The sequence below is a fragment of the Hemitrygon akajei genome, chromosome 5, assembly GCF_048418815.1.
Source record: "Hemitrygon akajei chromosome 5, sHemAka1.3, whole genome shotgun sequence".
NCBI classification, from domain to species: domain Eukaryota; kingdom Metazoa; phylum Chordata; class Chondrichthyes; order Myliobatiformes; family Dasyatidae; genus Hemitrygon; species Hemitrygon akajei.
The window spans coordinates 110,638,648-110,662,256 of record NC_133128.1 but is presented as its reverse complement, the minus strand read 5'-3'; the positions used below and the strand labels follow the sequence as shown (position 1 = coordinate 110,662,256).

The 23,609-nt window shown below is 40.1% G+C and overlaps 1 protein-coding gene across 6 annotated transcripts in view; it reads right to left on the bottom strand.

Moving 5' to 3' along the window:
• Positions 1 to 23,609, bottom strand: part of ttll4 (tubulin tyrosine ligase-like family, member 4) — a 108,636-nt gene that overhangs the window by 43,798 nt on the left and 41,229 nt on the right. For 5 of the 6 annotated variants that reach the window (XR_012098990.1, XR_012098991.1, XM_073046178.1 and 2 more), the window contains exons 3-9: positions 16,225 to 16,289; positions 14,927 to 15,032; positions 13,719 to 13,828; positions 11,453 to 11,563; positions 8,345 to 8,421; positions 7,119 to 7,313; positions 5,499 to 5,581 (exon numbers count right to left, since the gene is read on the bottom strand). Coding sequence is in view for 4 of the 6 variants with exons in the window: in XM_073046178.1 (XP_072902279.1) it covers positions 5,499 to 5,581; positions 7,119 to 7,313; positions 8,345 to 8,421; positions 11,453 to 11,563; positions 13,719 to 13,828; positions 14,927 to 15,032; positions 16,225 to 16,289 (747 nt within the window). In the remaining 2 variants the exon portion in view is untranslated. The remainder of the gene's footprint in view (positions 1 to 5,498; positions 5,582 to 7,118; positions 7,314 to 8,344; positions 8,422 to 11,452; positions 11,564 to 13,718; positions 13,829 to 14,926; positions 15,033 to 16,224; positions 16,290 to 23,609) is intronic. The other variant, XM_073046180.1, reaches the window with a different exon arrangement.

Sequence of the window (23,609 nt, the reverse complement as noted above, 5' to 3'; positions counted from 1 at the left end):
TGGAATAGAACTCCATGCTCCTTCTCAGAGCAAAACTAAGGGCGTGTCTATCTTTATTAAATCTAATATATTTACTCAAGAGGATATTGAATCAGATTCTAATGGTAGATTTTTAATTGTTAAAGGAGTAATTTGTAATAGGAAGGTTGTTTTGGTTCATTTGTATGGTACTAATTTAGATGATCTTTTTAAAAAAAATATTTGCTTTACTGCCAGATTTAAATAAGTATATGTTGATAATGGGTGGGGATTTTAACTGTTGTTTAAATCCTATAATTGATAAGAGCTCAACTAATCAACGACTTCCAAATCGTTCTGTGTCAGTTATTAACTCCTTTTTGACAGATTTTGGGTTGATTGAATTATGGAGGCATTTACACCCTGATAACAGAGAATATTTTTTTTTCACGCTTATAAAAAAAAATTCGAGGATTATATTATAGTTGATCCCCGTCTTTTGCCTAATGTTAAAAACTGTGAATGTGACGCTACTACTATATCTGATCATGCGCTTTTGAGTTTGTCCTTTGAATTTGACTATGTCATTTTTGCCTGTCCACTATGGCGCATGTCTCAGACTTTATTGCAATCTCTGACTTTATCAGTTTTATCGACAGCCAGATAAAAGAATTTTTTCTTTTTAATGATATAGGAGGTATGCTTAAATTAATTATATGGGATACATTCAAAGCATTTTTACGTGGTCAGATTATTTTTTTTATTCAACTAAACTTAAAAAGCAGACTAAAGCAGAATTAGATAAAATTTCAAAACAAATTAAAGATTGTTAATATCTATGTGACTTCCCCTAATATTGACTTATTTTTAAAAAGTGTGTAACTTCAATCACAATATAACCTATTATTAACTCATCCAAATGAAGGTTATCTAATTAAGTTAAAGAGCCAATTTTATGTTTGGAGATAAAAATAATAAACTACTTGCATCTCAATTAAAATCAGCTGGAGCCAAGAGGCAAATTTTGAAAATTCGTAGAAAAGATGGTACCCTGGCTCGGGATTATGAAGAAATTAATAAGATTTTTCAAGATTTTTATACTGAACTTTATAAATGTCAATGCCCAGTAAACTCTTCTGAAATGAATGCTTTTTTTAAAACAAAAGATTGCTTTTCCTAAAATTTTTGCTGAGGATCAAAAAACTTTTGATGCTCAAATTACTGAATCCGAAATTCATAAAGCAATTTTCTCAACAGACAATAGGTGCAGAAGTAGACCATTCAGCCCTTCGAGCCTGCACCGCCATTCTGAGATCATGGCTGATCATCTACTATCAATACCCGGTTCCTGCCTTGTCCCCATATCTCTTGATATCCCTATCCATAAGATACCTATCTAGCTCCTTCTTGAAAGCATCCAGAGAATTGGCCTCCACTGCCTTCTGAGGCAGTGCATTCCACACCCCCACAACTCTCTGGAAGAAGAAGTTTTTCCTTAACTCGGTCCTAAATGACCTACCCCTTATTCTTAAACCATGCCCTCTGGTACTGGACTCTCCCAGCATCTGGAACATATTTCCTGCCTCTATCTTGTCCAATCCCTTAATAATCTTATATGTTGCAATCAGATCCCCTCTCAATCTCCTTAATTCCAGCGTGTACAAGCCCAGTCTCTCTAACCTCTCTGCATAAAACAGTCCGGACATCCCAGGAATTAACCTTGTGAATCTACGCTGCACTTCCTCTACAGCTAGGATGTCCTTCCTTAATCCTGGAGACCAAAACTGTACACAATACTCCAGGTGTGGTCTCACCAGGGCCCTGTACAAATGCAAAAGGATTTCCTTGCTCTTGTACTCAATTCCTTTTGTAATAAAGGCCAACATTCCATTAGCCTTCTTCACTGCAATCCTTCTCAATGCAATCTGGTAAGGCCCCAGGACTTGATGGTTATCCTGTAGAATTTTATTTAAAAAATTGGAAAATTGCTTTCTCCATATATGTTGGAGATGTTTAAAGAATCTTTTGTGAAAAGTGATTTACCCTCTACTTTTTATGAAGCTTCTATTTCTTTAATTCTCAAAAAGGATAAAGATCCTACTGATTGTGCCTCATACAAACCTATTTCATTATTGAATGTTGATGCTAAGATTCTCTCAAAGATAATGGCCAATTGGTTGGAGAGTATTTTGGGTTAAATCAGTTTTAAAGATCAAACAGGCTTTATAAAGGGTCGTCACTCTTTCTCAAATGTTCGGAGATTATTTAACATTATATATTCACCTTCTTCTAAAACTTCACAATGCGTTATATCTTTGGATGCTGAAAAAGCATTTGATCGAGTCGAATGGAAACATTTAATTAATGTTTTAGAAAAATTTGGTTTTGGTATCAATTTTAATAATTGGATTAAAATGATGTATAAAGCTCCTATTGCTATTGTTGTCACTAATAACTGTAGGTCTCCTTTTTTTCAGCTATCACGGGGGAAAAGACAAGGTTGTCCATTAAGTCCTTTGTTATTTAACTTAATATTAGAACCCCTTGCTATTGCTCTTCGTGAAGCTACAAATATTCATGGGATTTTTGTGAATGAGACCATGCACAAGATCTCTCTTTATGCTGCAGAATCTATTCCTGCTTTGCTAAAATTATTTGACAAATTTGGAGACTTTTCAGGATATAAAATAAATTTTAGTAAAAGTGAATTACTTCCTTTAAATGAATCTGTCTCTATATATGATAATATTCCTTTTAAAGTCACAGATTCTTTTAGATATTTAGGTGTTATAATTACTAAAAAATATAAAGATCTTTATAAAGCCAATTTTCCTCCTTTAGTGGACTCTATGAAGTATTCCTTTAGTAGATGGAGCCCACTTACATTTTCACTTGTTGGTCGTATTCATGTAGTTAAAATGATGATTTTACCAAAATTTTTATATTTATTTCAGAATATTCCTGTTTTTTTAACTAAGAAGTTTTTTGATCGGATTGATTCTATTATTCTATCTTTTATTCGTGATTATAAAAGACTAAGAATTGGTAAATGTCATTTGCAAAAGTTGAAAAAGGACGGAGGTCTCGCTTCGCCTAATCTAAGAATGTATTATTAGGCTGTTAATTTGCGGTATATGTCCTTTTGGTTATATTGGGGTGATAGGAATGATCGGCCAATTTGGGTAGACCTGGAACTGAGAGCTGTGAAACAGTTTTATTTAACTTCATTATTAGGAGTTGCTCTACCTATACAATTAGCTAAAGTTGCTCATTTAAACCTATATCCTGTGGTTAAGCACTCTTTACAAATTTGGATCCAGTTCCGCAATTTTTTCTTAAAAAATTTAAACTTTGTAGTATAATTTATTGTAATTACTTTTTTTAAACCTTCTTGGAGTGATCCAATTTTTTTACTTTGGAAAAATAAAGGTATTAATTCTTTTTTGGATTTATTTAAAGAAGGCCGATTGATGTCTTTTGAACAATTAGTTGATAAGTAATCTCTCTCATATTCACACTTTTTACAATATCTTCAAGTCAGACATTTTTTACAAAAATATTTAAGTCATTTTCCTTACATATTGGAGGCTGACTTGTTAGATATTATTATGAATATGAGCCCCTCGTTGAAAGGTTCTATTGGAAGAATTTAAAATTTATTATTACAATAGGATAAGTGTCCTTTACTTAGGATTAAACAGGATTGGGAGAAGGAACTCAATTTGACTTTTATATGGGATGATTGGACACAGATTCTGAAGCTGGTTAACTCTTCTTTGATATGTGCTAGTCATTCACTGATTCAATTCAAAATTGTACATCGTTACCATTTGATGAAGGAGAGACTTTCTAAAATATTTCCCAATGTTGACAAGTATTGTGATAGATGTAAAACTGTGATAGCTACACTGACACATATGTTCTGGTCATGTTCTATATTAAAACAGTAATTTCTAAAGCACTCAGAATCAATTTACAACCTAATAAATTGACTGTGCTTTTTGGAATAATTCCTCAAAATATCCATGGTATTTCTGTGTCTGACCAACATGTTATTGTGTTTGTTACATTGATAGCTCGGAGGGCCAGCTTGTTGAAATGGAAGGATATATCAGCTCCTACTTTGTCACAATGGTTCTCTCAAGTGATGCAGTGTCTTAGCTTGGAGAAAATTCGAAGTCGAACCTTTGAACTTTTATTTGATTTTGAGAAGAGATGGGGCTCATTTGCTCATTATTATCATTTCAGTTAACTGATAGATTTCCTCCACGATCTAAATGTAAATTTTTTTTGATATATCTTTTTCTTCTTGTTGGCAGTTTGATGTTTATTTTTAGAAGCTTTTTGTATGACGCATGGCTTCGGGGTTGTACCTCCAATGGGTTTCCTTTTTTTTCCCCCTCACTTTTCTTGCTTAGTAGGGTTTTTTTAAAAATTCACAAAATTTTCAATCCTTAAGATAATTTCCTCTTTTATGAGGCATTGTAAGTGGTGTTACTTCGATGTACTTGTTCTATTTTTGAATAATAATAATAATAATAATAAAAAGATTTGAAAAGAATAAGACATTATATCTGCACTCTTCCACCCAGGTACAAATGGCTTGGTGAAAAGCAGTGTCAGCAAAATGCACTACACTAATATTGAATTAGAAACTCACCAATTTCCTCCTTGCTTATCACAATGCAGCACATTCCACAACTCAATAGCTATGCCGTTCCTAGCTTGCCTCTTGCTTTCACACTTGGATCTTCTCAAACCCAATCTCAGAGGAGTTTGCAGGTCAAGCAGCTAAAATAAATTGAGGGCTCCTCATGCAAGGAGCTTCGATTTTCCACTCCTGGATAAGCAGTCTTGCTGAGGAACTATAGAGGTAGATCAAAAGTGGGTACTTACAAAGAACTAAACCACTCTCCCACACAGTTGAGATTGCATCTGATATCACCAAGAGACAACACATTGATCAGTTGAGGAGAGCAGTCAATTGTTAGAGAAGGAAGATGTCCAGAGCTGTCAGAACCACGTTGTACAGTCCCAGAGTCAACCACCAGAGGAGGCCACAGAACCTCAGATTGTTTCACGAGTGTCACCTGCCAAGCAGAGTGACCACCAACCACCCCCCCAAAAAAATCAGGAAAGACATTATCCCACGAGTAAAAAATCCTCCACAGTGATTAATTCTTTAAGCCTGAGTGGGACAATTTAAAATTTACTATGCTGTGAATGTTTACAATTTAATATTTCAGTAAAATGTTATTAATATTGTAAATATATTGTTTGATTGAGAATTCTTTATTTATATATTACGGGTAATATGTATATAAGTACGTGAATGGCATACATCATCATGCCACCCAAGCCATATGTGTGCACTTAATTAAAATAAAAATGAAATTTACACACCTCTTGGGCTCCCTTGTTTTACTTTCAAATAGTTTTATGTTTTGGATTTATAAAACATAACAAAAACACTCAGTAAAAGTACATTTGCACATTCATGCATAAATGTTTGTAGATAAATTAAGAAAAAAAAATCATACTTCTGAACCAGCAGAGGCCGCTTCTTTGGGATCTGATTCCACTTGTGAATGACTTGGATCCCAATTCCTCTTGCAGATGCAGGCTATTTAAAAAAAAGACAACACAAGAGCAGAGAAAGGCCATCAAAACGCCAATAGATTATTACTTCAGTCATGTTTCTCACAGTAAATTGACGAGTTCCATGCTAACAGGATTAGTTATTGATATGAATCATGAAAAGACAACAGCAATAAAACTCACAGCAAGTCATGAACCTCTGGTTTACAAAACACAAAGACAGTAAAATCGAAGAATCACAAATATAATGTAGAGGTTAGCGTAGTGCTATTACAGTATCAATGACACTCTACTAAGGAGGTTGTACCTTCTCCCCATGATTGCATAGGTCATCTCCGAGTGCTCCAGTTTCCTCCCACATGCCAAAGACCCATGGGTTGGTAGGTTAATTGGTCACATGGGTATAATTGGGTAGTATGGGCTTGTTGGACTGAAAGCCTGTTGCATCTCAAAATAAAATACAGGCACGTCACTACAGGCTGGGGTTTCCAGGGTTCTGTATGACCCATTTTTGCACCTTGGATGCAATTCATGTGGAAGAAATGAACAGTGAAAGAGCACCAAAAATATAGCCCAGTAACAAACTACAGGGTAGGAACAGGACTCACAACCAGATTTTTGCTGTAAATGTACCATTCGGACTCCAAGTTTACAGTAGTCCAGCCCCTCATCTAAAATGGGGTTCAATTTAGCCAGAGCACAGATAAACCACAATGTCTTGAAGTAAAAAAGTGCAATTTTCAAAACAACTAACAAACACAAAATGGTGGGAGGAATTCAAGTCAGACAGCATCTATGGAAAAAAACAATCGATATTTCAGACCAAGACTTCATCGGGACTTGAAGATTCTTGACTTGAAACGTCGACTCTTTATCCCTTCCCAATGATGCCACCTGACTTGCTGAGTCCCTCCAGTATCTTGTGTGTCTTGCTCTGGATTTCCAGCATTTGCAGATCTCGTGGTTATGATTTGCAGAATATGAGTATTCAATGCTTGTTTTCAGGAGCATAAAAAAAATTCCAATGAACTTAACTGGGGGATGTACAATGCATATTCCTGTGTCTTGCTTAAACATCTTCAATCAACTTTGGTGCAGGAAAAAAATTATGCATTTTTCCCACACTGTACTTCACACAGTTAATGGTTGTAAAGATCATGGAGAGGTAAACTTTGGCAAAGTACCAACAAATATTTTTGCTAACCAACAGGTATGCAAAGAAAAAGCAAGGAAATGAAACTTGGCTGCAGGGTTAAACCTGACCTCAGACAATGGAAGCCAAGATTGGAGGGCCCAGATAATATCCTTCTGTTTTAGCTATTAACTTAGTCATTTGGCTCAACTAGTCTGTGTTAATGGTTTGCAATAGGGATCCACTGAACGACACTCCTAATTTTTCTTCCCAGAGTCTTGTTAAGTGTACAAACAATGCTTTTTTTTGCTATTTCATCTGCTTCTAACCTATAAGTTTCACAATTACAGATCATAAATTGCTAAGTAAAATAGTTCTCATCTTTGTTCTAGTTCTTGTGTGGATCTTAGATAAACTGGTAGCAACTTACTGGTTTGATGATCCATTTCTGTTTGGTAGAGCCCTCTGCCCAGACGCTCTTCAGCAGTTTGATGTCATGAGGGAGGATGAAAGATTGTGGAAAAAAGTTGAACTCTCTTTTCCCAAATCGTACCTGCATTTTCAGTAGGTTACGCCACAGGCGATCCTTGCGCCCGATTTGAAATGATCCTGGAAAGTGATTCAGCTGGAAGGAAAAGTAAATACAAAAGTCTGACAACACACACAAAATGCTGGAGGGACTCCTCAGGTCAGGCAGCATCTACAGGGAGGACTGAACAATCAATATTTCAGGCTGAGATCCTTCACCAGGACTGAAAAGGAAAGCGAAAGCCAGAATAAGGTAGAAAGAGGGGAAGGAGTACAAGTTGGCATGTGATAGATAAGTTTAGGTGATGAGGTATGTGGGTGGGTAGGGGAGGTGGGATGAAGTGAGAAGCTGGAGGCGATTAGAGGAAGAGGTAAAAACCATCAATAAATGACACTATTAGTGTCTTAAACCATCTGGGTTCAAACTTGTGTCATTTATTGATTTTTATTTACTACTGAAATACAAGCAGGAATGCTGGAAATACTCAGCAGGTCAAATAGCATCTGAGAGAAATCTTTGTCAGTTTATCTCTAGTATTAAAGGGCATTTTCTTGCTTTTTATGTCAATTAGTCATAGAACACCAAACAGGCCCTGTAATCCAATTGGACCATTAAAGTTAGTCACATTTATAAGCTCTCCATATAACCTTCTAAACCTTTCCAATCCATCTTTTAAGTATTATTAATGTACCTGCCTCAACAACTTTCTCTGGCAGCTGATTCCACATAGATCTTAAATTCTTAAACTTTTATTATCCTCTCACCTTATAACTTTTCCCTCTAGTTTTTGATACTCCAGCTCAGGGTGAAAGGATGAATGCAATCAGCCTTTTTCCCAATCGATGCCCCTCATGATTTTATACAGCTCTGTAAGATCACCTCTCAGTTTTTCCTCTAAGGAATAAAGTCCTAGCCTGTTCAGCCTCTCAAGTCCTGGCAGCAGTCTTGTAAGTCTTTACCGCACCTTTTGCAGTTTTATAACATCATTCTAACAGCAGGCTGATCAAAACTGAACACAATACTTTCCAAGTGCAGCCTCAGCCAGGGAGTGGAGATTACACATGGAGGTCAGATTCAGATAAACAGATTGTAGAAGAACATCAGGTTCTCAAGTTCCAATCACTTACCTTCTGATACTCCCGGAGAGTTTTGAAAAGTGGTGACTTCATATGGTGTCCCCAGCAACCCAACCAATCGTACGATCCTGAAATGCACACACATCAAACTTTCAACTCAGGAAGGGTGGTTTCTCTCTCTCCCTTTTCGTGCCATCCCATCACATGCAAGCTTATCCTGCAACTTCTCGATCTGAAGGCCATTTGTTATCTTTGAACCCACCTGTGTACAGGAGAATATTGCAGGACAATGTGATATATACATAATGGCCACTTTATTAGGTACACCTGCTTGTTAATGCAAATATCTAATCAACCAATCGTGATAGCAACTCAATGCATAAAACCATGCAGATATGGTGAAAAGGTGCAGTTATTGTTCAGAATGAGGAAGAAATGTGATCACAGTGACCTTGACCATGGAATGATTGTTGGTGTCAGAGGGGTTGGTTTGAGTATCTCAGAGACGTGGGATTTTCATGCACAACAGTCTCTAGAGTTTACAGATAATGACTCTAAAAACAGAAGACATCCAGTGAGTGGTAATTCTGTGGGTGAAAATGCTCTGCTAATGAGAGATGTCAGAGGAAAATGGCCAGACTGGTTCAAGCTAACAGGAAAGCACCACTAACTCAAATAACCATGCGTGCTACAACAGTGGTGGGCAGAAGAGCATCTATGAACTCACAACACATCAAAGTGGATAGGATACACTGGGTTCCACTACTGGGCTACACTCAGGAGCCCAGCGTAGCTTCCACTGGATGCCCAACCAACTCTTACCCAATTTAAGACACTACACACATCAGTGAGAGGACCATAGATACACATTGGTGAAAGTTATACAAAAGCAGTGCTTAAACTACCAGCAATCAAGGGAATTGGCCTCAAAGTATAAAAAGTTTCAAATCCCTGCTTTATAACCAGGGTATCCAAACAGCTAAATAAATCTGAAATACATCAGCAATGGTGAATGTGAAAATATTAAATTAGAAACATAGAAAACCTACAGAACAATACAAGCCCTTCAGCCCACAATGCCGTTCTGAACATGTATTTATTTTTAGATATTACCTAGGGTTACCCATAGCCCTCTACTTTTCTAAGCAAAATAAACTGCTTATAAATTGTTGCAAAAATCTAAAATTATATTTTTACCAGGACACTGCTTGGATTTACAGAGAATGTCTTATGAGGACAGGTTGAGTGTGCTTGAGTTTTTCTCTTTGAAGCAAAGGAGGATGAGAGGCAACTTGACAGAAGTGTACAAGATGATAAAAGACAAAGATAAGAGTGAACAGCCAGAAACTTTTTCCAGGATGAAAATGGCTAATACGAGTGGGAATAATTTTAAGTTGAATGGAGGACAGTCGAGGGGGGATGACATGGGTCGTTTTTATTTTGCTTTTTGCACAGTGAAGGGTGCATGGAATGCCCTGTGTGGTAGAGGCAGATCCATTAGGGCCATTTAAGAGACTGCTAGATGGGCACATGAATGAAAGAAGAATGGAGGGCAATGTGGTAGGGAAGGGTTAGATTGATCTTCGAGTAGGTGAAAAGGTTGGTTCAACACCATGGGCTGAAGAGAATGTACTGCTCTGTGTTCTGCAAAATATGCTATCCTCCCCAGAGTGGACTACCTGTGGCTTCAGACTGCCAGAAATACATTTGATGCTTAAATGGTTCACCTAGTTGAAGAACCATAAATGTTGACTTTGCCAGCAATGGCAACACCAAAACACCAAATGAAGCAAAATATTATCCCAACCTCTGTTGAGGATGTTCAATGTTACCTACATTAGAATCAGATAACTGCAACATATTCCAGTCTAAGTACTGCAGGACATTCAAGAGCCAAGCTGAAATTCCACTTTTATTATTTTAGCTACAATTTTGAGATTCTAATGGACATATTGAGAATCAAAGAGCAAGATCTTTATCATTAGGAGTAAATTAGGCCATTCACAGTCCCACAAGTCTGCTCTGCCATTCCATCATGGCCGATTTATTGTCCCTCTCAACCCTGCTCTCTTGCCTTCTCCAGTAACCTTTGACACCTTTACTGAGACCCTCCGTTGGTCAGGGTCGACATGTATATTCCACCCTAGTTACCTGTATGATATGCAAGCCAGGGCAGTACGATATGGAGAGCAAGCTGTTGCCCATGCAGCAGGCTCCCCTTCTCCACATAACTGATGAATCCAAAGGAAAGGGAGGGACCGATACAGTTTGACTGTCGCAGGAGTTAGCAGTCAGCATTTAACTCAACATAGGACTGCCTCAGGGATTCCATCTCTGGGTTTATTCTCAAAGCCTTCCCCATGACTGGGTGTAGCAACAAGGCAGTGGAGATATGAGATCAGAGTTTTTCTTCTCTTAGATGAACTGCCAATTATGGACGAAGAGCCCCATCTGCCCAAAGCGACTAGTTTTAAGGCATGTAACCTGCTTTTGCCCCTTCTCTTGTCAAATAAAAACCATTCAGCCAGGGTTAGTAGCTAAACAAGTGAAGGCCAGGAAGTGAACTTAGTTGTCAGAGGTTATATAAGACGCATGTCATTGGGAACGTTTTAATAGGTCATGGGAGCTCATTGCCACTACCAACCGGCAATGGCAACCTAACTAATCAAGAACCTATCAACCTCCATTTTAAATACACCCAATGACTAAACAATGAATTTCACAGATTCACCAACTTCTGGCTAAAGAAATTCCATTAAAGGCAACAAACTAGTTCCAGTTATAAGTACTTGTAACAAGTACAATCAAAGATTAGTTTCCATTTTCTACACTCACACAAGTAAATACATTGCAATTATTTGCTAATGTTAGATGGACAATAGCTCTCACATCTGCAATCTATAAAATATAGAAGGCACATACAAATTAGCAGTAGCTATCGATTCCTCTCAGAGCAATATTTCACAGTGACCTTCATTGTTGCTGGGTCTAGATACAGGAACTCCCCACTCAATCCCAGCATCAGTTCAAAAGGCAGTAGTTCACAGTCACCTTCTAAAGGACAATTAAAAGTTAAACAACAATTAAAGGATAGGCAATAAATTCTGGCCATGCTCGGATGCTCTCACCATGTAAATGAAAAATAATGCAATATCTTACTTTTAGTGATTTTGAAGTGGGATCTGGCTACAGTGTTTTTCACAACTATGGGGGTTACAGCTGACATCTTCCATTTCATTTGCTTCCTTTGCTCCCATGGCAACTGTTCGACTATAAAGGTGACAATACAAGAAATTAAACAAACAAAATTTATATTACATTAGGGCATTATGATAGTGGCGTGCTTAGCACAATTGCTTTACAGCACCAGCAATAAAAAATTGGGTTTTGATTCCCATCTCTGTCGGTTAAGTTTGTACATTCTCCCTGTAACACTGTGGGTTTCCTCTGGGTGCTCCAGTTTCTTCCCACATTCCAAAGATGTATGGCTAGTGTAGATGAATTATGGGCATGCTATGTTGGCACTGGAAGCATGGCAACACTTACAAGCTGCCCCTATCACACCTAACACTATGAAAAGTTCAATTATTTAAAACAGGAAGCAGACAAAACACATGGATCAGCCAAGATTGGAGCTTTAATTTTGTGTGTGTTTGAGTTAGGTTCACTTGGCTTGTTTAGTGTTACACACAAGAGTCCTCAGCATGATTTTTTGCGACTAAGAATTACAGGAAACACACACAAAATGCTGGAGGAGCCCAACAGACCAGACAGCATCTACGGAAAAGAGTACAGTCAGTGTTTCGGGGATTTTCTCTTTTTAAGAATTACAGGAATAAGGTAATGAGAAAGGTAGCAATGATCCCCTTCTCTCAATACCTCCATCTCCGTGATATCTGCTCTCAAGATGAGGCTTTTCATTCTAGAACGAAGGAGATGTCCTCCTTTTTCAAAGAAAGGGGCTTTCTCCACCATCCACCATCAATGCAGCCCTCAACTGCCTCTTCCATTTCACACACGTCTGCTCTTACCCCATCATCCTGCCACCCCACCAGCCTCCATGTTCAGCACATAATTCTCTGAAACTTATGCCACCTCCAACAGGATCCCACCACCAAATACACCTTCCCCTCCCCCCAACTTTTTGCTTTCCACATGGATTGCTCTCTACACGACTCCCTTGTTCACTCGTCCCTCCCCACTGATCTCCTTCCTGGCACTTATCCTTGCAAATGGAATAAAGTGCTACACCTGCCTCCACACCTCCTCCCTATCATCCAGAGCCCTAAAGAGTCCTTCCAGGTGAGGCAACACTTCACCTGAGAGTCTGTTGGGGTCATTTACTGTGTTCGGTGCTCCCGGTGTAGCCTCATATATATCGGTGAGACCCAATGAAGATTGGGAGACCCGTTTTGCCGAGCATTTACACTTCGTCCACCAGAACAAGTGGGATCTCCCAGTGGCCACTAATTCTACTTCCCATTCCCATTCCGATATGTCTATCTATGGCCTCCTCCACTGTCGTGATGAGGCCACACTTAGGTTAGAGGAACAACACCTTATATTCCGTTTGGGTAACCTCCAACCTGATGGCATGAACATCGATTTCTCAAACTTCTGGTAATGACACCCCCCACCCCCCCCCGCACCATTTCCCATCCCTCCCTCACCTTATCACCTGGCCCTCCCATCACCTCCCTCTGGGGCTCCACCCCTCTTTTTCTTTCATTCATGACTTTGTCTCTTCCACCAATCAACATCCAGCTATCCTTCCCCCTCCGAGTTTTACCTATCACTTGGTGTTTCTCTATCCCCTCCCCCACCTTTTAAATCAACGTCCAGCTATCCCTCCCCCTCCGAGATTTACCTATCACTTGGTGTTTCTCTATCCCCTCCCCCACCTTTTAAATCAACGTCCAGCTATCCCTCCCCCTCCGAGATTTACCTATCACTTGGTGTTTCTCTATCCCCTCCCCCACCTTTTAAATCAACGTCCAGCTATCCCTCCCCCTCCGAGTTTTACCTATCACTTGGTGTTTCTCTGTCCCCTCCCCCACCTTTTAAATCAACGTCCAGCTATCCCTCCCCCTCCAGGTTTTACCTATCACTTGGTGTTTCTCTGTCCCCTCCCCCACCTTTTAAATCTACTCCGAGATTTTTTTCCTCCAGTCCTGCCGAAGGGTTTCGGTCAGAAACATCAACTACTTCTTTTCCATAGTTGCTGCCTGGCTCGCTGAGTTCCTCCAGCATTTTGTGTGTGTTGCTTGGATTTCTAGCATCTGCAAATTTTCTCTTGTGATTTGAAAATAGTACATTAGGCTTAATGGAGATCAGCAGAAATTTGCTAATTTATTTTTCATTGTAAATAAAGGCATTTGTTAATTAGTATAATTATCCTAAATAAGATTTACATTTCCTTTCTTACTTTTCTCATTCGGTGTCCCAAAGTAAATCATCAAAGGCATATCATGAAACAGGCTTTTTATTAATGCTGGCTTAGCAACTTGATGTTTACACCCAACATCAAAAGCATTCCTAAGGAAAAGGAAGAACAATTAGATCTGTATTAGAGCATGACCATGAATTTACACAGACAAAACACATGGAGGTATAAATACCTTAAGAACAAATAAATAATTGTTATAGTCTCAATATGAAAAACTCCCAACTACCTAGTCCATACTAGCAACTGGAATTCTAAGGAAGCATTTTTCAACTACAATGGAATAAAACCCTTTGGAAGATACAGATTAAGGAGTTAGGTGCCCAAAAAACCCTTTATTAAGCAAAAATTACTTAAGCAGGTGGTACAGTAAAACATCACATTTTATAGGGGATATCAGTTGCTATTAAAAGGTATAAAAAAGTTGGAGACTAGTCAAATTCTTCCTAATATTTGGTGGCTGTGGCATATCAAAAGCAAATCAACTTGTTTTGATAAGGTGAGCAGACATGGTGAAACTTAAAATTCATTCATCCCATGATTATTGTTGGATAGTAGGAGAGCAAGTGAGTCAGTAAATACTCCCACTTAAGTAGCTTTGTTAATAATAAAGTAGCTTAATTAATATATTGCAAACTATTAATTATAATATATCTATTTATATATATATGTATATATCTCTCATTTTAAAAAAATGTACCACACTGAAATGCTGTCACAAAACATTTCGTGACATTGTAATATTTTATTCTGTGCTCCGTAATTGCTTTTCCTTTGTACTATCTCAATCCAGTGAGGAGATGAAATTACCTGTTATAGTGGAAATTTAGTAAGTGAATGTTTGCTAACCAGAGGAGAACTGTATAATTCCTTCAACCTCACCAGAACGAGTGCAACATCTCATGGTGGCTGCTCACCACTGCCTACTCTACGATAATTAGAGATGAGCCACCAAATGTTAAGTACTTACATGTTTAAAAAGACCACACTATAAATAAGACTACATTTATTCATCCTAAATGACAATCTATACAACTTCTACACAAACAGGTACATAGCAAAGACAAAATCTCCTCAAAATGTGGCAGAAAGCAAAAGGAGAAGTAGCATACTGGATTCCAGGGAGTAGACTAGGGAAACGCAGGTACATGGAGTCAAATGAAATAATGTTGCTTTTTCAGAAAACCTACTTTATATCAGGAAACTCAGGCATTGCTTCATGAAAATTCATCTTGGTTGAATCGTCCACTGACATCGTAGAACAAGAATCTGCAATCGTTGAACACTCAGACTCTTCTGAAAAAGGTAACAAGAGGTATTTATATAAGGCTACTTAAATATCATAAAGGATTAATATAATTCTGAGAACAGCCCTTTATCATTAAAGTACTTCTCAAAAAGTAACATGTCTAAGGAGTGTAGCACAGATTGACTTAAATATGGATGATTCAAGTGTTTATGTCCGCTAAATTAACCTGAGTAGAGTCTATACAACTTGTAGGTTCAGTTTTAGACCTGACAAAATGATCACAGAATTATTATAGCATGTATAGAAGCCATGCAGCTAATCAAGAATAGGCCATCTTTCTGCAAGAGCTAACTGGTTAATCCCATTTTCCCCACAGCATTTCTTACTCCTCTATCTATTCAGACCTGTTTATACTTGAACAGAATTATACACAGTTTGTGGCCTGAAACTACACTTGGAATCTTGAGAACATTTTTCCCCAGGAGAGAGGATAAATTTGCTGGTGGGGGAAATGCTGATAATTTGCCATTGTAGCTCCTAGGGTGTCTAATATGGACAAAGTAAGTAGGCTAGGCAACTATTCTTTAGATTTTAAAGAATGAGGCAACCTTATGAGACCAATAAAATGCTTAAAGGACTTGACATGCTAGAAACAGAGAGGGTGCTCTCAGGGAGAGTGTCAAATAACAGTTAGTACCTTAGAAGGGCAATGAATGCTCAGTCATTGTAATCAAAATTGAAATTGATGTATTTTTGGATATTAGAGTAATAAATGGAAATGGAGATGAAGAAGGTAGAAGATCCACTGGACAGAACAAACTCAAGGAACTAAGTGCTCTTGCTCCCATTTATGATGTTCTTCTGTTCTTTGTGGGCTCTGAGTCTTGTGTAAGGAGAGCTGATCTTATATTCAAGGAAAAGTTCTTGCAAATCTCAAAAAACTAAAAAAAAGCAATAAACTACTTTGATTCAATCAGAATAAATATTAAAACTAAAAACTGGGAATGAAGGTCCTAACAATTAAAAAAACAGACTAAATCTCAAAGCTAGATGCAAATTTTTAAAAATAACAATGAAACTACTCAATAGCTTGAAGCCCAAAGGCTCCATTAGGAATTTGGTACAAAGTTAAACAACTTGTTACAACAATATCCACAGCATTTCACATAGGCTTGGAGTTTCTAGGGGGTAACATGAACACAACAGAATCTCTAAAGAACACCCAAGAACCAAATTTACCATCACAGTCCTGGCTGCTGGCATCCTCCAAACCATCTGCAAAGTCTTCCCCTTCAATGTCAACACTAGTTTAAAAAAAACATAATTTAGACGATTTCCAGAGTATTACACTCTTAATTATCAGAGTCATTTTCTTCAAAGTAATGTGTTTCTTCCACATAAAACTCTTGATAGCCAGGAAATTTTTAATAAAATGGTTGAAAGATGAGATTTTCACTGCATCTTGGTACGTGTGACAATAATAAATCAATACCAAACTATATGGTTGACAGCAACAGCAGCAATTGATATGAGAGGGGAAAAGAGTAGAAAATTATATAACTAGTTCTGCTTTCTGCTGAGTGACAGAGCTAAGGTAAGAAACTCACCCAGTAGGAAAATATATAACAGTTTACAACTTTTTATAGAGCGGACAAAAACATTGTTCACTTCCTCTAAAAAAGAAAGAGGAATATTTTTCAAGTACTGATAAAGGGTCTCACCCAAAATATTGACTGTTTATTCCCCTCCATAGATGCTGCCTGACCTGCTGAGCTCCTCCAGAATCTTAATTGTGTTGCTCTGTATTTCCAGCATCTGCAGAATCTCTTCGTGTTTATGACTTGCCTCTATACATTATCTCCTCTTCCACTGAAAAAGTGACTTGTAGGCATAACATTTCCATCAGTGCACAGGAACAGACCCGATGGCCTATGAAGTCTGTTCCAATCATGATGCCAAATTAAACTATGCCCATGGTCTATATCCCACCATTCCTTGCTTGTTCATGTATTCCTCTGACTCTTAAGCATCGCTATTATCTCCACTTCTACCACTCGGTAAATGACCTTTAAACTTCCCCTTTTTCACATTAAAAGCTGTGTCAAATAGTGGAGAATATTTCCAACCTGGGAAATAGACTATCTACTCTTTTAGACATTCCCAGTTTGATTCTGATGAATGGCGAGCAGATCACAAGCAAGCTAAGAGAAAAGCCCTTCAGAATTTGCAGCAAGAATAGGATCAGGATCACATAGTGATAGTTACTGCACTCAGCTCTAGAACATAGCACAACAGTACAGGCCCTTCAGCCCACAATATGCTGACCTTTTAACCTACTCCAAAATCAACCTAACCTTTCCCTCCCAAGCAGCCTCCATTTTTATTTTATCATCCATGTACAATCTAAGAATTACTTAAGTGTCCCTAATACATTTGTCTCTACTACTACACCCGGCAGCGTGTTCCACACATCCATCACTCTCTGTGTAAAGAACTTACTTTTGATAGACCCACCCCCATATTTTCCTCCGATCACTTTAAAATTATGGCCCCTTGCATTAGCCATTTCTGTACTGGGAATAAATCTCAACTGTCCACTCAATCAATGCCTTTTATCATCTTGTACACCACAAAAAGGCACTCACATCCTCCTTCACTCTACAGAGAAAAGCCCAAGCTTGCTCAACCCATGCTCAAAAGACATGCCCTGTAGTCCAGGAGGCATCCTGGTAAATCTCTGCACTCTCTCTAATGCTTCCACATCCTTCTTGTAATGAGGCGACCAAAACTGAATACAATATTCCAGAGCAAACACGAGGAAATCTGCAGATGCTGGAAATTCAAACAACACACACAAAATGCTGGTGGAACACAGCAGGCCAGGCAGCATCTATAGGGGGAAGCACTGTCGATGTTTCGGGCTGAGACCCTTCGTCAGGACTAACTGAAGAGAAAGATACTAAGAGATTTGAAAGTAGTGGGGAGAGGGGGTAATGGGAAATGATAGGAGAAGACCAGAGGGGGTGGGATGAAGCTAAGAGCTGGAAAGGTGATTGGTGAAAGTGATACAGAGCTGGAGAAGGGAAAGGATCATGGGACGGGAGGCCTCGGGAGAAAGAAAGGGGGAGGGGGGAGCACCAGAGAGAGATGGAGAACAGGCAGAGTGATGGGCAGAGAGAGAGAGAAAAAACAAATAACTAAATATGTCAGGGATGGGGTAAGAAGGGGAGGAGGAGAGTTAACGGAAGTTAGAGAAGTCAATGTTCATGCCATCAGGTTGGAGGCTACCCAGCCGGTATATAAGGTGTTGCTCCTCCAACCTGAGTGTGGCTTCATCTTGACAGTAGAGGAGGCCATGGATAGACATATCAGAATGGGAATGGGATGTGGAATTAAAATGTGTGGCCACTGGAAGATCCTGCTTTCTCTGGCGGACCGAGCGTAGGTGTTCAGCGAAATGGTCTCCCAGTCTGCGTCGGGTCTCACCAATATAATGTGAAGCTCTTAGCTTCATCCCACCCCCTCCGGTCTTCTCCTATCATTTCGCATTTCTCCCTCCCCCCCACTACTTTCAAATCTCTTAATATCTTTCTCTTCAGTTAGTCCTGACGAAGGGCCTTGGCCCGAAACGTCGACAGTGCTTCACAATATTCCAGTGTGATTTTACAGAGCTGCAATATTACCTCGTAGCTTTTGAACTTAATCCTCCTACTAATAAAGGCCAACACATCATATGCCTTAACATGACAACTTTGAAGGATCTATGGACATAGACCCCAAGATCCACCTGCTCATCCACACCGCCAAGAATCCTGCCATTAATCCTATATTCTGCCTAAAAATTCAACCTTCTAAAATGCATCACTTCACACTTTTCAGAGTTGAATTCCATCTGTCACTTCTCAGGCCTGCCATGCATCCTGTTAATGTCCTACAAAAGTCCTCCACACTATCCACAAATCCAACCTTCATGTCATGTTTAATACTGGGAGTACTCTGTAGCACCCACCCCCCACCGCTTCCAAATCACCCCCCAACCCCATAGCCACTGGGACAATGAGCAGCAGATAAATACAGTACACAGGTTTAGGAAAGTTGCAAAAACTACAGGGTTATTGTCATGGTTGACTTTGACCTCCCTAATATTGATTGGCCCTTAGTATAAAGTGTTTAGATGGAGGTTAAGGGTAAGCATTTTGATATCAAGGATGAAGGGATTGGAGCTTCTGGAAAAGATAGAGAAGTTCCTGGGGGCAGACAGGACATTACCCAAGGTACTTTGGGAAGCGAGGGAAGAGATTGCTGACACTTTGATGACAATCTTCACTCCCTCCTTGGCCAGAGGAGTGTACCAGATGGTTGTTCGATGGCAAATGTTGTTCAAAAGTAGGTAATAAGGATAATCCTGTGAGTCCTACATTAGTGATGGGCAAATTATTGGAGAGGATTCTTAGGAACTGAATTTACAAGCATTTGGAGAAGTACATTCTTATTAGGGATAGTCATTTGTGAAGGGAAGGTTGTGCTTCGTGAGCCTGACTGAATTTCTCAAGAGGTTGACAAAACAAACTGATGAAGGTAAAATGGTGGATGTTGTGTATATGAGTTTTAATAAGGCATCTGACAAGGTTCCCATGGCAGAATCATTCAGGAAGTCATGAAACATAGGGTCCATGGAAACTTGACTGCGTGGATTCAGATTTGACTAGCCCACAGAAGATGATAGAGCGTATTCTATCTGGAGGTTGTGACTAATGGTGTTCTGCACAGATCTATTCTAGGACTCCTGCTCCTGGTGAGTTTTGTAAATTACTTTTCTTTTTTAAAAATGGAAGCTGAGAGATGGGTTAGTAAGTTTGTAGATGACAAAAAAATTGGAGGTACTGTGGATAGTACAGAAGATTGTTATCAGCTACAACAGGATAAAGACAAGTTGCAAAATTGGACATAAGTAGCAGATGGAGTTTAATCTGAAAAAGTGTGAAGTGATACATTTGGGAAGATCAAACTTGAAGACAGAGTACAAGGTATTCTTAGCATTGTGGAGGAACAGAGGGACTTTGGGTCCAAGTCCATTGATCCTTCAAAGTTGTTGAGGAAATTGACAGGGTGATAAAGGGATATAGCCGACTGGTCTTCATTGATGGGGGGGGTGGGGGGGGGGGGGTTGAGTTCAAGAGCCATGACCCAATGCTGCAGTTCTATAAAATTCTGGTTAGACCATACTGAGAGTATTGTCCTCAGTTTTAGTCACCTCACATTAACAAGGATGTGGAGTTTCAGAGAAGATACAGAGATTTACCAGATGTTGCCTAGATTAAGAGAATATGTCTAATAAGGAAAGATTAATTGAGCTAGGGCTATGGATGAGAGACGATTTGATAGTGGTATATAAGATTATGAGAGGCATAGTGGACACCCAGCCCCTTTTCCCCAAAATGGCAATGATCAATACCAAAGGAAATCCATTTAAGGTAAATGGAAGGAAGTTTAACAGAGATATCAAAGGTACATGTATATAAACATATGTACACCCTGGGAAAGGTTTCACTGCTAATGTAATGGTCTGTCTATAAAGTGTTCAGGTTAGGGTTAGAGATAACGGGTGCTTTGGAATGTGAACCATCCAATGATTGTTTCCGTGCCATATGCCTGACACCAGGGTGATCTGGGTCTTTTGTTCAGCAGGAGATAAAGAGAGAAGATGCCGGAGGAAGGAGATCGTAGGACTCGACCTGGAGTGGAGCCATGATCTGACAAAGGCCGGGGAGATTGAAGGAAGATCAGCAAAAGGGAAACTGTGAGCTCCAACTTGTGCACATTAGACTGTTTCATTCAAATGGGCTCTTTTCTTTTTTTGCTTTTTCTTCACTAACCTTGTAGTCAAATCAAGAATTAAAAAGCTAAATCGTTTAATTGTATGCAGTGTACTGTCTTTTATTTTGTGGTACTGATTTGTAACAGGGTAACAAACCACACAGCATCCACACAAACGGGAGGTTTCAGGGTGGATTCGCATCTCAAACTCACCCATTTGGCAGGGCCAGAGATAGTCTTCCCTAGAACTACGCAGCCGACAGAACCTGAGGGTTACAATTGTGGCGGTATTGTTCGGGATTGATTTTATTGGATGCTGTGTGATTGCCCTGAGCATTGAACCAGTAGGTTGTATGTTTAAGTCTGTGCTAAACTATTGCCCAGTAAAGTGATTACGATACATGAGTATGGATGCTGCCGGGATTAAGCAGTGATGTGAATCTACAGGGTTACTGGTAATGAATGTGTACGTGTTGAGTGGGATAGATATTCGTACTCCTGATGTGTTGTTAATTCGACTTGTAAGTACTGTTAAAGCTGTAGGGAAAGTTATGAGTGTGGGGCAGAGGTTTGATAAAACGACGGACATAGACTTTTAGTTCAGACTAGTGCTGGCGTAACGGCAGTGGAACTACCTGTTACTATTGGGGCCCAGGGTGGGGGGGTGCCATGGACTGTCCATACTTTCCGGGAGGAGGAAAGCAAGGGAGCAGGCTGAATCGCAAGTCAAGTCTCCCGTAGCTGGGAGCAGAGACTTCAAAAACAGGGTTCTCTCATTTCTGTAGAGCAAGGGGAAGGAGTGGTTTGACTTGGAATGTCTAATTAGTCCCCCAGCAAGGAGGTAGCGGCCCTTACCTCCCTGGCGAATAAATGGGAAAATGCCCAGATTCAAAGTCCCAGCTATGGTAGCCTGTTCTCAGCGTGTACTCAGGAACGAAGTCCACCCTTAAAGGGGAAAGAGGAGTATGCGACTTGGACGGAGCAGACCTCTGAGTTGTTAGATGAGTGGCAGTGCTCTGATGACGTAAAACAACAGCAATTGGTTCAAAGTTTGAGCGGGCAGGCTGCTGACCTAGTGAGATCTGTAAAGGCACAGAACCCACTTGCCACTTCTGCACTCTACATGCAAGCACCAGTAAAGGTATTTGGTGCAATGGGAAACCCAGTGGAGCTCATGGTAGGGTTTCAGAACATGTGTCATGAGGAGGGGAGAAGCTTTCTGCCTATATTTTCGGCTAGAGAGGTAGCTAAATTGCTTGCGGCACAGAGGTGGACAGCTGAGGTGGATCAGTTATGAATGGACCAAATAGTGAAAAGTGCCCAGTCCCAGATCACTTGGGGTCTCTGACTGTCTCACAAGACGCACTCCCCTCCCCTCCCTTCCCTCATTTGTTAAGCTGATTGGAGAAGTACAAGGGGAGGAGAATGCATTGTTATCAGTGGGTGTGCCCAGCCCCCCGCCCCCATATGATGGAGCTGATAGGGAGGCATTGCCTCTAGGAGGATGGACTATGCAGAGGACTGCTAGCAGCCAGGGTCCTGTGAGAAGGGAGTGACCGATATTGCCTGTGGCGAAGAGGGACACTTCAGGCAGGAGTATGAACAATGGGAAACCCCCTGGAACCTAAGCAATGTGAGACGTTAGGAAAACTTAAGAGATTCAGTGAGGGGACGGCCTGACATATTGGGGGGAACACGTTCCCAGAATATATCAAAGAACACCCTAAAGCAAAAAACCATATTCCCGGAGGCTTAGTGGGGCAAAGCTCCACTGTATCACTAAGATAGAGGGCATTTATGCTAGAGCCATATTTGACACAGGGTCACAGGTCATTTTGCTGTAACAGTCACTAGAGATCTGGGGTCTTAGTGTGGGAGATCATCCATATAATGGTTATTTGTCAGTGAAGCTGGAGTTTTCGGAGGCCAATGTGGGATTGGTTGAGGTCCTTGTTACATTAGTGCTGGTTTGTCTGGACCCTGTTGAGAAGGGCGGTGTTTCAATTCTTGTGGGGACCAACATCCCTATTGTGAGGAGGCTAATGGGAACCTGCAGGGAGAAAACTGGAGAGAGCTTTCTGAGAATATTGTCCGTTCACCTGGTGTTTGAGCTGCTTTTGAGGAAGTGGTGGCTGCACTGGGCCAGATAACGAGTTTAAATGAGGGACTATGGGGTATCAAAGTCAATTGTGATATGGCCCAGGGAAGCAGCGAGAGTAATGGGAAACCCCAAATTTCCTGGAATGCCTGAGAAGTCAGACGTGCCTGCTGGGGTACTGGCGAGGCCTGAACTGCAGAAGCCCTCCGTTGTACAGATGAACAGGATGGCAGCAATTGTCAGGAAAACTACAAACAGGGAGGTCACCTTCAAGTGGGGGATGTCCCTGGCACATCTCTTCCTGGTGATGGTAATGTCTAGAATCCCTATGAGACAAGCCGGGGAGAAACTATCTGCAAAAGGGGGAAAGTTGACCATTGAGTCATTCAACTTTGGAGACTCCCCAGTACCTGCAGGTTGGAAGAGGAGGTTGACAGAGAAGATGTTGAAGGTGGAAGGTGTCTTTTCCACTGACGAGTTTGATGTGGGTAACCAAGGACAGTCGCAGCAACTTGCCCCTGCAGAGGTGGAAGACGTTCAGCAGCATTTGTGTAAGTTGAAGGAAGCTGGGATCATCACCAAGTCCAGAATCCCCTATGCATCCCCAGTAGTAGTGGCCAGGAAGAAGAATGGGAAGGTATGGATGTGTGTGGACTATAGGAGTCTGAGGGTAAAGAGTTTCTTAGCCCTTTGGAGCGAGGTGGGATAC